The sequence below is a fragment of the Athene cunicularia genome, assembly GCF_003259725.1.
Source record: "Athene cunicularia isolate RWA chromosome 7 unlocalized genomic scaffold, athCun1 chr7_part1, whole genome shotgun sequence".
NCBI classification, from domain to species: domain Eukaryota; kingdom Metazoa; phylum Chordata; class Aves; order Strigiformes; family Strigidae; genus Athene; species Athene cunicularia.
In genome coordinates this window covers 38,265,124-38,281,887 of record NW_020799107.1, presented here as the reverse complement: position 1 = coordinate 38,281,887, position 16,764 = coordinate 38,265,124, and the positions used below count along the sequence as shown (strand labels likewise).

Genomic DNA, 16,764 nt, shown 5'->3' with positions numbered 1-16,764 from the left:
GCTCGGCCCGGGCCTGGGCCTGGGCGGTGGGGACGGGACAGGCCTCCCCCTCGGAGCGGGGCTCGCAGCACCCACGGTTGCAGGTGGTGGAAGCAGAGGCTCCTGGCGCCAGTCGTGGCTGTCAGCAGGCAGGACACCAGGCGTTCCTCGAAGGTGACTCCTGGAGAAATTTCCCGAAAAAATGCCCTGAAGAAGCGGCCTGGTTAACGGCTGCAGCGATTGCTCCGCCTTTGTCAGCTGCCTCGTTTGCTGCACTGTCGTAGGCAAGGCCAGGAAGCTGTAATACGGTTTATGGAGCTGCGTTATGGATGTGGCTTTTGCGTGTTTTCAGTTTAATTTTAAAAGAGATTATTTTGTAATCAGTGTTCCTTCCACTGTTATTTAGAATATGTAACTATGGATAAAATAGACTGGCCCTGAGGAAGGATTTCTGTGCAGAAGGGGCTGTTGGGCGTTGGAATGGGCTGCCCAGGGCAGGGGGGAGTCCCCGGGATCCCTGGAGGGGTTGAAGAGTCGGGCTGAGCCAGCGCTGAGGGATCTGGGGAGTTGGGAACGGTCAGCGTGAGTCATGGTTGGGCTGGGGGAGCTTCAAGGCTTTTCCAATTTAGACAATTCTGTGATTCTGTGAAAAAATTATTCTTTATGCCCAACTGAAATACAGTTTTCATTTTTCAAACTTGCTTTTTCCTTCCTTCCTTTTAGGGAAAGATAAGGAGAACAAAATTGGGAGGTGGACATGTTACCAAGTGGCATGTATCTAGATATTAACATTAAAAAGATTAGAAAACACTGTCCTAAACCCCTGGTATGTCAGCTACTGTTACTTTGTAATAGCTAGAAGTTAATTATGTTCTTTCCTTCTTACCATTCTCAGTGGTGATATTTACTAAGCTAAAAAATGTTGACTGCCAGGACACTGCTGTATCGTAAATCTTGAAAAAACTTGATTTATCCCGTGAGTTACTAGGTTAAAAGTATGATACAGATTCTCGTTTAACTTCATGAGCAGAGACTTAGAACGAAATAGCATTTCCCACCTGGTTCTTACAGAATAAAGTGTATTTAGACTCACCACTGAAGGTAAAATATCTCAGAAAAAATCAGGATATAGGATATAGAGAGAAGATTAACGTTTTTTAGACATCTGTTTAGGTATGTAATTATTGGAGATGAAGGCAATTTTAGGACATGTTAGTGTCACAGGCACTTCAGTGAAATGACTCTATGCAAGCCAAAAGTACGTTGGAAAAGCCAAATTCAGTTCTTCATATATGTAGAACTTCCCAGCGCCTGAATGACCAGAGATTTCAGGCAAATTAGAAAAGGAGGTAGTGTCAAAAATTGTCTGGATCACAGTGACTTTAAAGTAGTATTAATTTGGTAAAAGGTACACATCCTAAACTAGAATATGACCCTGTTAAACTGGATTACTTTGCTGGGGAAAAAAGTTTTTGGTGCTTTCACTATTCCAACAACTGAGCTGTGTTTTTCACAGCTGGCCTGGCATATCCTCTGAAAATGAACACCTTGGGGAGCCTCTGTTGGTGTTAATGAAACAAAACAAGGCATTTACTGCAAGGCCATGTTCTTCCCTTTATTCCTTACTCTTACTGGACCATGATTTTATTGGACACTTGGAGGGAAAACAGTAACATAAGAGTTCAGTTAGCTGTTCACACAATTAAAGTACAGAACAACCCATTACTGCAGTTCTTAGCAGCAGGTCCCATGTGTTTAGTGGTGTGAGGCCCAGGAACTTTCTCACCCGAAGTTCCCAGTATAGGATATCTGTCTTTTACTATTAGAATGTCTGATGCTTTAAAAGTAATGACAGTGAGAATTTGAGACAGATAAATAAGGAGTAACAGTTTTTATTTCATGCTCCTGATTTTAATGGATTTGTCTGCCACAGGGGTGTTCAGACCTTTCCTCTTCCTTCCTGTTAAAAGTCCAGTCAAAACAATTCTTTGTGTCAGTGGTATTATTTTGGCCCTCAAGTTTTGCTGCTTTAAAGACCTGCTCAAGAAGTGTATCAAAAGAGGCTGTGCTGCTGCACTTCACTGGTCATTCTGGTACCTTAATTTCTAAAATGACATTATCCTTTGTTGTCCCTTCGTGGTAGGTGAGGAAAAGAGTAATAATACGAATGTGCATTGATACTTCATGAGTTCTAAATGTACTTCACCTCTGTCCTGTTTTGTGCGTAAGTAGTAGTGCATAGTTGAATGAAAAGATCAGCTTGATAGACATCAAGTAAAAAATTCAGATGCCTAATGACTGATAAGCAAAACAACATGGAGTGTATCACTGGGTAGTTATGTTCAGGAATGCTTGTTTCAGATACAAGTTTTAGATAGGAGCAGGGAAGATAACCAAGTGATTCTCAGGAAAAGAACCTGAAAAAGTCCAGTTGTTCAGCTTAGGTGAATAGAAGAACAGGATATGAATAACCACAAAAGTAGATGATGGTGCTTACTCTGAGGCGTAGAATGCTAGACTAGGTAGTGGCCAGGTAACGTATTACTGACTAGTCCTGTTTCTCTTAATAATGTTTGGGGGCCTGATGTTCATAGTGGTGGGAGCCCTAGTGCATGATCAGGTTTGTCAGACAAAAACAGAGCAAAATTAACTCTTCTGAGTCCTTAAACATAAATTATGCTGCCATGTCAAGGAACACATTCTAAGGCCCCACTGTTGTACCCCCCTCATTTGAGTTACTTTATTGAGATTTTCTGTAGGAAGCTTACTTACACATATTCTGGGTTTAATTCAGAGTTTTCTTAATTGTAAGCTGCAATGCAACAGGTGTATTGACAAAGTTGCCAACAGGGAAGCAGTGCGTTGTCCGTTTAGCTCAGACTGCAAAATTACTTGATTATCAAATGACTGGATAAGTTGGGCATAAGCCCATTTTGTAGCTCAAACTTAGAGGAAATAGAATGATTAACACCTTTTTGAATGCAGGCAACAAAAAGTAATATAAAATGGGCTTTCAGGTACCTGAAATACTACGAATAATCTCTACACTTCATCTTCATATTCTGATTATTTTTGCAGTTATCCCTAGAAATGGTGTTTTTGTCTGATAGAGCCAAATAGTAATTTCTGCAAAAAGCATGCTGGTGAAATTGTTTACTTGCAATTTATTTTCTGCAACACTTACTGGTTTTCGAACTACTACTGGCATAGGATTTCTAATGTGGGTTTCAGTTAGCTATTTCAGAGCTACACTAAAAAAGAATTTTTGCTATATATTTAAAAAACCTTATATTTATTGTTGGTATGCAAAGATTGAATAATACTTTATGGTTTTAAAAATTAGAAGTAGCTATAGATAGTTTGGTCAGTGCCCTCTCAAACATAGGTAATAGAATAAAATGCTACCAGCGTTGCTTTTGTATAGTGAGATGTAGTAGTACCAGAATCTAATGCAGATGAACCAAGTATCAAAATTTCATAATCATGATATTTAAAAAAATAATTCTGTGGGGAATGAAAGATTAACTTTTTACACAGAAACTGGAAACATGTTTTAAATCTGTTTAAGATGAACTATCATGCAGAAAAAGAAAATCTTTAAAAACTGGTATTTATCCCAAGTCAGTATAAAATACCGCCAAGTGCAAAGGAAAGTTGGAGAGGGACTCTTTATCCAGCGAGAGGGATAGGACGAGGAGTAACAGTTTTAAGCTGACAGAGGGCAGATTTAGATTAGACATAAGGAAGGAATTCTCCCCTGTGAGGGGGGTGAGGCCCTGGCACAGGCTGCCCAGAGAAGCTGTGGCTGCCCCCTCCCTGGAAGGGTTCAGGGCCAGGTTGGATGGGGCTTTGGGCAACCTGGGCTGGTGGAAGGTGGCCCTGCCTGGGGCAGGGGGTGGCACTGCACGGGCTTTGAGGTCCCTTCCCACCCAAACCAGTCTGGGATGCTATGATTTTTTTTAATTTAATTTTTTTTCCTCGGAACAGAAAGGTTTGTGGAATGTCAGCTCTGAAGTGATGAAACGTTTGTTTCAGTTTGATGACAGAATCTGGTGGAATTGTCTCTTGTGGGCACTTAGCAAACTGATGACAGAGAATTCTTTCATTTGGATGTTCTTCAGATACTTTTATTTCAGCCTCTGCGGTCATGATGGACTCCAGGCTCTGCATCAGTTTTAGGTAGTGCCAATATTTATTTCCTGTTAGAATCTGCTTAGAAGTGTTGGAATACAGACATGTAGTGCCATTGTCTCCAGCTCATGAGCTATGTCTCTGTGAGACTTAGTGTTGTCTCCACAAATTGCACCCTACTGTTGTCATCCTGTTATCTAAAGTGCGAATCAAGAAGCTCATCTTCTTGAGCTGGACAAATTGCACAGCTTTTCCAGTCTCAAAAGTAAATTATATGATAGGGTCCTTTTCTTGTCACCTGATAGAAATTTGCTGTGCTGCAAGGAGTGGCTTGTGCACATTAATTGTACTAGCAGGCCACTTCTGTAGGGTGAGTATTCCTGATTGAAAGTGTGTATGTCTGTGTAAGAAGCTATCTCCACTGATCTGTTTTCATGTGTTGAGGGTGGTGGTGTCAGCTTTTCCTGTCCTAACTCAACAGACGTGAAAATAACAGAAGATGGAGGCGTGCTTGCTCGAAGTAAGTAGTGACTGCTAAACATGTGTGTGAAGTTGATAACACCATAGAAATAATAATAAATAGCTATACCAATAAGAATATAATATACATTAAAAAATTAAGAATTAAAAAATACTACAGATAGATTTGACTTTATTTAAGTCAGAGTCAGTGTTGATATTCTGGGTTTGAAATGTTTATTTGCAGTAGGTTTGGGTCACTTCCACGTTGACTCCCTGCAGTGCTGTGTTGCCTGGTATGGGTGTTCACTTTTTGTGGTTCAAATTGGATAGATTCTTGTCCCGCATTGTGCCGCTTTCAGGAATATATTCTGAGATTCATCCAGAAGTGAGGATCATAGAGGATTGTAATGTACCCTGACCTGTGTGCCCCTTTTCCCTCCATGGAGTGTGAAGTAACCGAATTACAGTGCCCTCTGTCATGCATAAGTCATTCTCTCTTTGCCATAATCATGAAGATCAGGAAGTGTGTGAATTCAGAAGTATTTGAAGTGAGGTTTATTTCTAACTAAAATTAACAAAATTGTTTGTAAAATAGGAGAAAATAAGATTTTGAGTAACAACTTAATTCACATGTGTTGTTTAATGATGAGATTTATCTTGTCGGATGGAGTCAAAACAGATGCGTTTTAAAAAATGTCCTATTTTATCCTGATTTTATTTAAAATGGCCACTGCGTGTTACCAGATAGTGGAATGACAACTGGTTCCCTCTTCTCGTTTCCTTTTTTTGCCATTACTGACTCACTTATGCCCAACCTAAGACTTGGATCTGCTTTTAAGTGGCTTTTAGTAAATCACTTCATGTGGGTAAAGACTGTTTAAACATTTGTGCAATAGTGATGTGATATATTTGTGATTTCATTAATATCTTCACTGCTATGGATTCTGATGCAATAAACAATGAGTTGTTACACCTCTGATTAAATCTGGCCTGGAATTAGACCGAGGAGGCTATAAAACTTTAAAGCATAATGCAGGAATGTACCATATCCCTCGCAGAATGTAGCTGACAGTAATGTATAAAGGTTACTTGTGTATTAAGGTTACTTGTGGATAGAAGCGTCTTTGTAGTTGGTATAATACCAAAGAAACATCAGTTGGTCTTGGTGTTGATTTACTAAAAGAAGTTTTATTGTGGTGGTTGATTTACTAAAAAAAAATTTGTGGTGGCTTTTTCTCCTAGAGAGTTTTATGTAAAGTGTTTAAAGTCTTGAAAGTGACATAGTTACAGTGAAGTTTTGCAAAACTTGGAAAATTTAGCATTTAATATGTTTTTTAAGGCTTGTACAGCATTTGAGACATGTAAAGTGAATCTCATTAATTATGTTGACATTATCTCAGATGCCTAAACCTTGTAGCAGTAGTAGAGGCATGTCTATGTCCAGACCTTGTCACTAGAGAGGGACCATCACCGGGAGCCTCCTGTGTCTGTAGCCGGTCTGTAATGAACTGCACCCCTTCTGGGGGTGCTACACTTCCTCCTCCATGAGTTTAGGTCAGGGTGCTTGCTTGCTTTGTGTATTTTCTGGCACACTGCTGTGTGTACACCCACTCACTCCTCCCTGGTTCTGTGGCCTCTCTGACATCACGGTGCAGAACCCGTGGATGTCCCTTGGCCTGCTGGGTGCCCCCCAGCACCCGTGCTCTTCATTTGCCTCCTGTGTGCTGACCTTTTGGGGCTCTGCCCTGCTCTGAAGGAGAACAAGTAGAGGTTAAGTTTTACTTCATGAAATAAAACTGCATTTCAGATTTGTGATGAACTCTGTTGTGCTGGACTGTCTGCTCTGAGAGACACTGGTGTGCTTCCCTTCAGCAGCTGTAAGATCTTCAGCATTAGAGCGCTCATATTGACTCAAGAAATAGTCATGGACTGGCAATAATATGATACAGTGCGATTAAATACCTTGCTGTAATGCAAGAGATCACCAGATGTTGTGGGATTCTTCTCCAGTTGGCTGTCAAATAGTTGTTACAAATTTCCCTTTGTCATTGAAGAAGTGTATTTTTTACCCCTGCACTTTGAACTTCTTTTTCACTGTTAGAGGCAATCATTGAAATAGTGAAGCGATACGTGGGACTGTAGAGATTAAACTGGAAGTTGGAGGTAAGTCTACTGTTTAGATTTTTTCAAGACCCACTTTATAGTACTCATGCATCCAAACTAAAATTGGTAGGATGCTGTTACATCCTGCTCCCTGTGAAGGGAGTTGTTAAAACCTGTTTTAAGAGTAATAATATTTTTTTTTCTATGTTAGTATACATTTCAGCAAAGGTTTGAGCATGGAGTTGGTAATTTAAAGAAATTTCACCTTATTAAATGTGAGAATGATTTGTTTTCTTTAGTAAACCTTTACTTATTTTTAGTGTTCCTATTTTTATTAAAGATTAGTAGTTTTTTCCCCTTTTTTCGGAAGGGACAACATTTTCCTTGTGTAAAGCTGCATGTACTTCCCTTTGTTCCTTTTTAACGAGGGGGGTTGCTTTCTGTTTTTGTTGGGTTCAGTTGCATGCATGATTATTATTCACTATGGAAAATTCTGGGAGAATGGGATTCCTTGAGGAATCAAGGGAAGCCTTGAGAGGAGCTGGCACAAATCACTACACCTGGAAAGTAAAAATTTGTCATTTTTTTTCTAGTTTTACGTACTCAATTTTTCTTACAAACATGAGAGTTTTAAAAGCAGTCATGAAAGTTCATCACAAGTATCAACTGGCAAAATACACTAAAATGGAGCAAATGTCTAATTTATACTTGAGGCTAAAAAGAATATGGATCTGCTGTAACTGGTATGGACTTTTTTAGTCACAGAACGCATTAGGTCTACAGTATAATTATTGCTGATCCTGACTAATGACTGTTTCGGGGATTATCTCTTTTGGAGTCAGCCATCTGCTGTGGTTAGAGTAATTAACTAAACATAATTAAGGGTTGACTTAGTTTGAAAGCAAAACTGTGTATGTCTCTAGGAAAAGAATATAATTTCTTCAGTTCAAAATCATTCAGAAATACCAATATTCCAGTTTTCTATTAGTGGCTTCATAAACAAGCAGCTGAATTGAAGGTTGAAAATGCAACCCTCCCCACAAACTGAAACAAAAAGAGTGGAGGGGGGGAGGAAGGAGGGAGCCTTGAGAGGGCAGTTTATTACTGTTCTCCCAGTTCTTATTTGATGCTGTATTACCAATTCAAACAGATGGCTTATGTCGGTTAAAAGCTTGCAAATATAGCTAAATTTACATTTCTGTATTAAAAAAAATACTGATTTATCAAGGATATCTTCCCATTTGTGACAGAAATATGGATTGCTTATCGGTGCTTCTTAACTGTGCTTATTTCTAAAATACATCAGATAGTAGAGACTTACTTTAATGCTGTATTATTACACACAACATGTCAGTAAAGGAGAGTTCTGGATGTTTTTGTCAGGAAACATAAGTAAAATACAAAGTTTCAGTCCTAAATTTTTGAATGCAGTGCATTAAAGCTTAGAAATAACTTCCCTTTTACAAGTGGTTATTGTAATAATACCATTATAATGTGTTTCTAGTTTACCTTTTGCTATCCTTATATACAGTAAATTCATTGTGGCCATACTTAGAACAATGAGTACTGAAATAAAACAAAATGATCAGTTTTTGTACAAGGACTACCTGTTGGCCTCACCTAAGTTCAATCTTCAGAGGGTCTTTAAAAAAATGTGCTTTGTTATATTAATTTATGTCTATTGATCTTGCTGTATGTACTAAAGATAGTAATTTTTTTGTAGTGTCAATTCATGTGTTTACAAATGCTACAGACAAATCTGTAGATACAGATTTAAATCATAATACTAATCTATTAATTATTAGCATTGGGAATAATTATAAAATTTAATGGACATAATGGAACGTTTAAAGTCTAAAGTATATATTGTATTTTCCAGTGACCTGCTTCCACTTAATAGCAGTTTATCTGAATTACATTCGCAGATTACTAAAAATCTATGAGGTATTCTTTAACTGTGGATAGAAAATGTTTAATTGGAGAAGAGTGTGTATTTAGGAGTCCTGAATTTAAAATGTAAAATGTTTAATTATATTATGCTTTGATAAATTCTCTGAAGGAAATAGTTTTTGTGATTTCTACCATTGTTCTGAAAGAAAAGTATATAGCTTTCATATGCAGTGTAGTAGTAGATCCTTTTTTGTACCATATCAGTGTAAATATTTGATTTTTCTTTATTTACAGAAAAAAAAATCTGCATGCATGAAAATACATATGTTAAATTGGGCTGTAAAGAATAAAAGTAGTGAAGTCTTCTGGTGGTTGCAGTTTGTGTAAAGGATAGGCACTTCTATATGGTATGCTATAATTCCCTTGCTAGCAGAATTTTCACTTTGGGAAAGTACTATCTCTGGTTCTGCTAGCTAGCCACGTCTAGAGACTTTATCCAGTGCATAGAAATCGCCACACACACAAATTATTAGTGATAAGGAATGAATTATTTAGTTAAAATGGGCACAGTGTATCTTTCAGGTATTTTGCGTGTTTCTCCATGATTTCTGCATTTGTATTTCCTTTGGCTTTTTAAGATTCATTTTTACCGACTGAGAGGAACCAAGGATACTGCATCTTTCTGGAGAAGTAGATAACAGTTTTTATGCTGGCTTCCCAAATGAATATTTGGGAAGTCGCTGTCTAACATAACTTTGGATCAGAAGTGTTGTTTAGCACATCGATTTTATAAATTGATTAAAACAGAATTTGGAAAAGTGTGTCTCCCTTGTGTACTTGGCATTCTGTTCTACAGAAACTGGGAGTGAGATTTTATAGCAACTGTTTGATGTAGGCTTAGTGCTTGGCCTTTCTTGGTGCTTGGCCTCCTCACATTTCAGCGATAGCTCCAAGAAGGGTGTTGTCTCAGGCTGAAGGAGACTGCAGGACAGGAACCGGTTTCTCAGGAGTTTCCCTGTTGGGAATTAACCGTGCTTAGTCTCGTTTGCTTTTGCAATAATTAAGGGACTCTGTGAAGATTTCTTCCCCACCTTATTTATACTCTGATCCTGACTCACTCAGTTCTGGCATATTGAGTCAGATAGGCTTTTGACTCTGCTACCATTATGCTTAGACATCATTTGCTTGGTTGCAGTTATTAAGTATTTGAGAAACTACTTCTAAACAAGTAGTAGTTTTAATAATAATCTTACTGTTTTTTCCTTAAAAGACACGTGCTTGTTCAGTGAAATAATTGTGGTAACTTTTGATTTAGGCAATTCATGGCACATAAAAAAATACCTTATTTTATATTAAGAGCTCTCCAGGGGGGAAAAAAAAAAAAAGTAGCTAGCAACTTCTAGGAGTTCTTATATTTATACTTTATCACCATAATTGCTGGGTCTTTCCCTAAATTAAGAGACCAGATACGGACTTTTTGGGATGCGTGACAGGTTGTGTAAAGCTGGGGTCTGTCAGGGAGCAGCCAGGGCAGGGCTGCTCTGCAGGGAGGGACGAGCTGGCAGTCGGGGGTGATGCAGGCGGTTCCTGACCCTGGCACAGCCCCGCAGGGTCTGAGCACTGTGCTGGTCGCGGGTCCACGGTAGGAAGGTGTCTGCCAGTCCCCGGTCGGGAGATTAGGAGACCCGAGCTGATGCCGGTCTGGCGGGAAGCTGTAACTAACTCCAGCCAGGAGGCACGGGGCCAGAGCGGGCCCAGAGTGGCTGAAGGTGCCAGCCAGCGCCAAGATGGAGCTCTGGAGCAGAGGGGCTGTGGGGTGGTCCCAGGTGAGGCTGTGGGTATTCCAGTGGAAATGTGATGTAGCTCTCAGCAGCACTGCTGAATTCCCCTGCTGCTGCGGGGGTGCTGGCCTCCCCTGATGGCTGGGTGCTCTTCATGTCCTGGGCCTCGTGTGCAGGTCTCGAGTCAAGGGCAGATCCTGAGACGGGCTCAGCACAAATGCTCTAGTAGTCCCCTTGTGATTCCATTTCCTGCCATAGAAGACACACATTTATCTTCTCTCTTGTAGATATGGAGTCTGGAGAGCGGTTAACATCATCGTCAGCCTCCTCTACTGCAGCTGCTTCTACTCCAGCGTCTTCTACACCATCTGTGGCTTCAGCAGTATTGAAAGGCGGCCTTTCCCCCGGAGCCGCGTCACTGAGTTCCACAATCAACACATGTGGTAAAAAAGACTCAATTATACATTGCAATGTGATTTTAGTGTTTGTCAACCCTTGTCATTACTATTACAAGTCAAATATGATAAGATTGCACAGATGCGTCAAAGAAAAATGTTTGGAGTTTTTTTTGATAAGCAACATTCATATATGAATAAATTTTACAGAGTAATTGTTTACTGAAGGAATTAATTTAAAATTGCCTATTTCAAATGTGAAAGAAATTTTCGGTTTGCAGAGCTGCCTTAGAAGCAAGGATCAAGTTAAGGATTGATCTGGCAAACTCTGTGCCACTTTCAGATTAAGATCTAATAATCAACTTCTTAAATATACATAATGTTCTCAACATTCAAGCCCAACCCCTACTGTATTTTTGTATCTGGAGGAATAGTTTATTCTGATGGAATTTGAGATTGAATAGGTGAATTTCAAAATGTCAGTCTTAAATAGTCTTGACTGATGTGAAACATCTTGGCTTGAATCAGAAACTTATATCAAAGATTTCTTCATTCAAGAATCTTGTTATTGTGAATCAAACTCATATTTCAACTGAATGATGCATATGTCATCAGCAGAACAAGAAATGTTAAATAACTCTTTCCTGCAGTTTCTTTCTTCACTTTGGAGAACAGATCATACACATTTTTTTTTGTTAGCCTGAGTACTACTGATTCTTATAAGATACACAGTAAATAGGAAGTTTTTCACCTTAAATTCATGCTAATCCACTACTTTAAACTTGTTTCTTGCAGTAGAGTGATCCAAGCATGTGTTCTCCAAAGTGAAAAACTCTTCTGCCCTGATACTATAGGACCAGTAGATTCTGAGTGCCTACTCCAGCCTGTTTGTTCATTTGCAGCTTCCTTGTGAACAAAAATAGAAACCAGAATGCCTGTTTATTTTAATCACTCTAAAACGATCCAGAAAAGTTCTTAACTAAACCCAGTCTAGAACAAATAACAGTGTGTTTTATTTTTCTGTACCCTGCTATAAATTCAGCTCCAAAATACTTTTATGGCTGTATTCATTAGCCCATGCCAGTTGCAGTGGTTCTCTGTGGTGGTTCCCAGAATGTAGTAGTAGTTCATTTACATATGACTATAAATGTACAGCCCCAAACTGAGGATTTCTGTGACTCATTACTATCTCTTGCTGCCTTTGCTTTGTTGACATTACAGCGTACAACTTTGTGACTAAAACAGATGAATGATGTAGTGAAGATACTAAACTGTCAGTTTCTTCATTACAAAATCTAGCTAGTCCTTTTCTTACGTAGTTTTTAAAAATTTTATTATCAACTTTTAAAAAAAAGTTTCTTTCTGATAGCTAATAGTTACAAAGACTGATAGTAATTCCCAGTATTCATGGGTTGTTTCCTTTAATGGTCAGATCCTTTGCCTGGCTGCATCTGATCTTTAAGAATGTATGTATTTTCTCAAGGACACTTAGTGTTCCTAAAAACAAGCTGGAATGTACTTTACTTATCAGTACTGCCTCATCAGTTTTATTTATGAGTATATCCATTTCTCTGCCTGGCACAGTATACTCTGGTTACTTTTTTGGATCCACTGTGGAGAGGTATACACTGTCCTAGAGAAACTTCACTGAAGTGTTTATGCTGTCAACCAGCCAAAGAGTGTTTTCCCATGAATGACCTATGGCTAGAAAGGCAATTTCACTGAGTCAAAACTTTCTTGAATTTACAAGATGCTGTGTAGTCAAGACAGACTAGTATCATAGCCTGTTCTCAGCTGAATTGTTCTTCAAAACAAAAAATTAAAAAAAAAAAGTCTGTCAATCTCAATCTGATATTAATTTATCTTCACATTTTAAAATGCATTTCTCTAGCATCTAATAATTGTTTAAGAATGAACAATTATTCTTAGTGAGAGAAGGTAAAGGCATCTTAATATATCCATTAGATTAAAGAGGTTCTTTTTATTCCAATTCACCTATTTATTTTCTTCGCAGCAATCAGTAGCCTATTAAGTAGTCTCTGCAATAAACTTGATTGCATACCCTGTCAGGTCCCCATGATGCATGGTGAGTTAGGTCTTGAGTCTGTATGCCTTGCCAGGGAGATTACACTACAAATAAATTATTTTGGCATATTCCCAGGTCAAACAGACAAAGCACCTGTGTGAAACCATTATAGAATATATCACATACTGTTAGTTTAATTGGTTAATGCAGCACTAGTTGCTGAATAATTGAATCATTCCAATCAAGTAAACAGATACTTTTCCTGCTTTCTTCTTACTTACCCATTGCTGAAAATACGAAGGCGCATTGGAAAAGAAGATTGACTCTGGAAAGAGGTTTAACTCACTCACTGGAATGTTAGCAACTTTGGAAGAATATAAATCAACAGCCTTTTCTCACATGAGTAAATGATAGGATAATTCAGTATTTGTGTTTGAGGGGCAGTAGCACCAGCATGGGAAACTGTTCAGAGCTAAACAAGGGAATCTTACTGTTTTGATATTATCAGACCTGGAAGGCTCTTTAATTTAAAAAAAAAAAGATGTTCATTAACTTTTTATAAAATGATTATTTTATTTTTTTTCCCAAACAGAAGCTGCTTCTACCAAAGCAAAAATCTTCAGTCTTTTTGGAGTCCACTATTTCTCCTTAAATGAGACTCAGAAAAATTTTAAAATTGTGGACATAAATGCACAAAGTCACAGGGATGTTTTAATTGGAAAACTCTGTAATTTTCCACTTAATTTTTCCAATTTATAGTAACAAAGATTTTATTTTTTTTAACACCAACTATTTCTTTGTCTCAGTCTTTATATAGAAATGACATTGTGGCTCCCAAAATAAATGTTGAGAGAGATCTGATTTAGTGCCTAAAATGTAAAACTGCATAAACAAATTGTGGTGTTTTTTTATAGTCCTTAGTTTTGTCAAAATTTTCATCTGAGTCTTTTAGGTGTTTATTGTCTTCTGGAGATTTTAAGGATTCTGAATGCTAAGTGACAATAGCAAAATTGAAATAGATACATGAAAACAAAATGGTGATTTACGGTTTGTGGAATGTACAACGATTTCAAATGTTGAGGGAGGATGTGATAAGAGTTAAAGCGATGCAGATGTTCAGATTAAGAACAAGGGTGTGAACAATAGTAGAGTACAATTGCCAGTTCTGATACTAACAGAGTACCCATAATGTTATACACTCTATGTCACAAGTTCTCAATTTTTAGAAATTATGTTGATAGTCAGTACATCTTAATTTTAGGGTCTTATGTACATATAATTAAGCAGCAGTCTCTAATTTCATTTTTATCATTAATTCTTTAAACATGATACCAGCCTTGTTTAGACTTCCTGCTTCATATTACTACCTTTATAGGCCAGAAGCTGATTTCTTTCTCAAGTGTTTTGACTGCACAGTGCAGTGTGATCCAGGTAGGGGCTAAACTCTCTTTGTTAGGGTCAAGACTATGAGAATAATATGTCAGATTTTTTTTTTTAAAAAAAAAGGGGGGGGGTCAAGGTTACTGAAGAACATAAAAGCAGATATACGGAGAAAAAGGGGTGGGGAGAGAAAGTACTTTAGTAGAAGTAACTCAAGTACTTATGTGTTTTAAAATTTTCTTTCATCTGATATTTCTTTTAAGTACTACACAGCTGAGTGAACAATTTTGAGTATTGTTTGGCCATCGAATTTGTAAGGAACAGACAGTTTATTTGTAAGGAACAGACAGTATAACACTGAAACAGAACACTGAGCAACATAGAACAACATTGAAAGACTATTTCAGTGCATTGCTCTTTGGGTGTTAGAGGTTAAAGGAAACCATTGTATTCCAGCACCCAAATAATTTCATTTTAAACCACATTAAGGATTTACATTAAAGCAAACCTCATTGAGAGTTGCCATGTGATTGATAGTTAAAATATGGCTTAGTAGATCAGTGATCTGTGTATGTTCCTTGTAGTCTTACTCCTCAGAGTTAATAATCTGCTGTGTTTGTGCCCAAATTATGTATCAGCTTTCTCAGTAGAGTGCAGTTCTGTCAATCCCTTTTGAAAATGTAATCTTTTTTTTAAAAGAAAATTAGTCCAAGTCTAGCTTCTTCTTAACCTATAATTTATGAAGGAAATTTAAAGGTGTAGTCTTTGTGATTGCAGTCATGTTTGTTACCTGTGTACTTGCTTCTGTGAGAGCATATTCGGAGTTTATTAAAATGCTAATTTTGTGTGTGTGTGTGTGTGTGTGTGTGTGTGTGTTGAAGTGCTTTAATGAGTTAGCTAGTGTTTGCTCTTCGTTTAAGTTAAGAGGTATCTTTGATGTTTCTCTATTCAGATGAGGGGTTTTGTGGTTCAAACCACCTATAAGATTGTATGATTGTTACTTATGTGTATATATAAACCATTCGCATCCTTTTCTGTGCCTTTTACACTGAAGGACATTCACCACTACTATGAAAACACCCATACAAGTAGTTAGGAATCGTGGGTATGAGGCGTTTAGAAGATTTAACTCCTGTTGGGAGGCATGTAGAAGGCAAACTTCGCTAGCACTGTAATGATTAATGAACAACACTAAAAGGAGGAAAATACACAGTAATTTCTGTCACCCTAAGCAGTTCTCTAGGTTTGCTGTGTAAGTTGGAAGGAACATCCTTAGCATTGTTTAGCAATGCCATGTTATTTTTGTATTTCTGCTGCTTGGAGCATTGATGCTTTGTATTTGAAGGTATTATTCACATATTTATTCCTTTTTAGCTCTTTTGAAAGCCTTATATTGCACTGTAAAGTTCATTAATGTTAACACAGGCGTTCACAGTTATCACTCCTTGTTACTAAGAGACCAGTGTTGTTGAAATATATGTTGCCCTTGTGGAGTAATGCTTTCAATCATTTATCTGTGTAGTGGTTAGTAGAATTTCAAAAGCTGTGCTCAGAAGTATTTAACCTATTTGAAGTAAGTCAAGACTGTTAAGGAGCGCGTTTAGTATGAAATTTTGCTATGCAGAGCATGTCTACAGTAAGTAACTTAAGCAAATGCTAAAATAAGAAAACTAAAGAAACACTAGAATTGCGAGACAGGCTGTTAATGTTTTCATCAAATAAGAAAGAGGAAAAATGTCATTACAGTTCAATTTATTGGTTCAAGACTTTGCTTTCCTTTTTCCTTTATGTTTTTCTTCTTCTGTGTTTCTACATGCATATTTAAAAATTGATGGATTTTCTTTTCTGGACACATAGAATAATGGCTTAGGTAGCACACAGTGTGTTTTTTAAAAAGACCATAATTGTAATATACTATAAAGTTACCTACTCTTTTTTTTGGGGGGTGGGGTGGGGTGGGGGGTGTTGTGTGAGGAAGGAAGTTGATAAATCTACCAAGCTCAAAGGATGTTTTAACTTGACCTACCTTCAGGGTGTCATGAGACACTGCAATGCATTGCTGCTCATGAGCACCGTTAAGAATCACTGCTGTGGTCTGTGAGAGAGAAGCAAGGGTTACTTTTTTTAAAAAAAAAACTCCGCAAAAAAAGTATTGTGATGTTTCCTAATTGAACTGTGTAGCAGATGGTAACTAAAATTTAGTATTATTACTTGAATGTGGATATCGGTTGTGGAAGAAGGTACAGAAATGAGGTTTGGGATTTTTTTTTTAATGTGATAATTTTCTGAGTGAGGTTAAAGACATTTCAACTAAGTTCAGCAAATATAGAACTGAAATACAGTGTTTTTAAACTCAGATTGAAAGTATAAAGAAATAGTCACTGTACACATCACCTGCAATAGTTAGTATCGGTGAAATAATGTGCAAATCTATTCTTGTTTTGGAGGAGAAAAAAAAGGAAAAAAAAAAAAAGGCACCTGAACCAGAAATTTGAAATCAACAAGAGGAGTTTTCCTGGACTCTGTATGTATTATTTTGCTGTGGAGTTGCTAATAAATGAAAAATCCTAGTGCGTTCCCGGTGTTCATAACACCTAACACGATGAGATACTGCAGT

General features: G+C 37.7%; 2 protein-coding genes across 15 annotated transcripts in view; both read left to right on the top strand.

Moving 5' to 3' along the window:
- The window catches only part of WDSUB1 (WD repeat, sterile alpha motif and U-box domain containing 1), a 127,832-nt gene that overhangs the window by 16,557 nt on the left and 94,511 nt on the right, over positions 1 to 16,764 (top strand). The window contains exon 2 of the mRNA XM_026852214.1: positions 6,956 to 6,963. The gene's annotated coding sequence lies outside the window, so the exon portion shown is untranslated. The remainder of the gene's footprint in view (positions 1 to 6,955; positions 6,964 to 16,764) is intronic.
- The window catches only part of BAZ2B (bromodomain adjacent to zinc finger domain 2B), a 108,154-nt gene that overhangs the window by 23,803 nt on the left and 67,587 nt on the right, over positions 1 to 16,764 (top strand). For all 14 annotated transcript variants that reach the window (XM_026852205.1, XM_026852213.1, XM_026852212.1 and 11 more), the window contains exon 2: positions 10,634 to 10,789. In XM_026852205.1, the coding sequence (XP_026708006.1) occupies positions 10,636 to 10,789 (154 nt within the window). In that variant the 5' untranslated portion in view covers positions 10,634 to 10,635. The remainder of the gene's footprint in view (positions 1 to 10,633; positions 10,790 to 16,764) is intronic.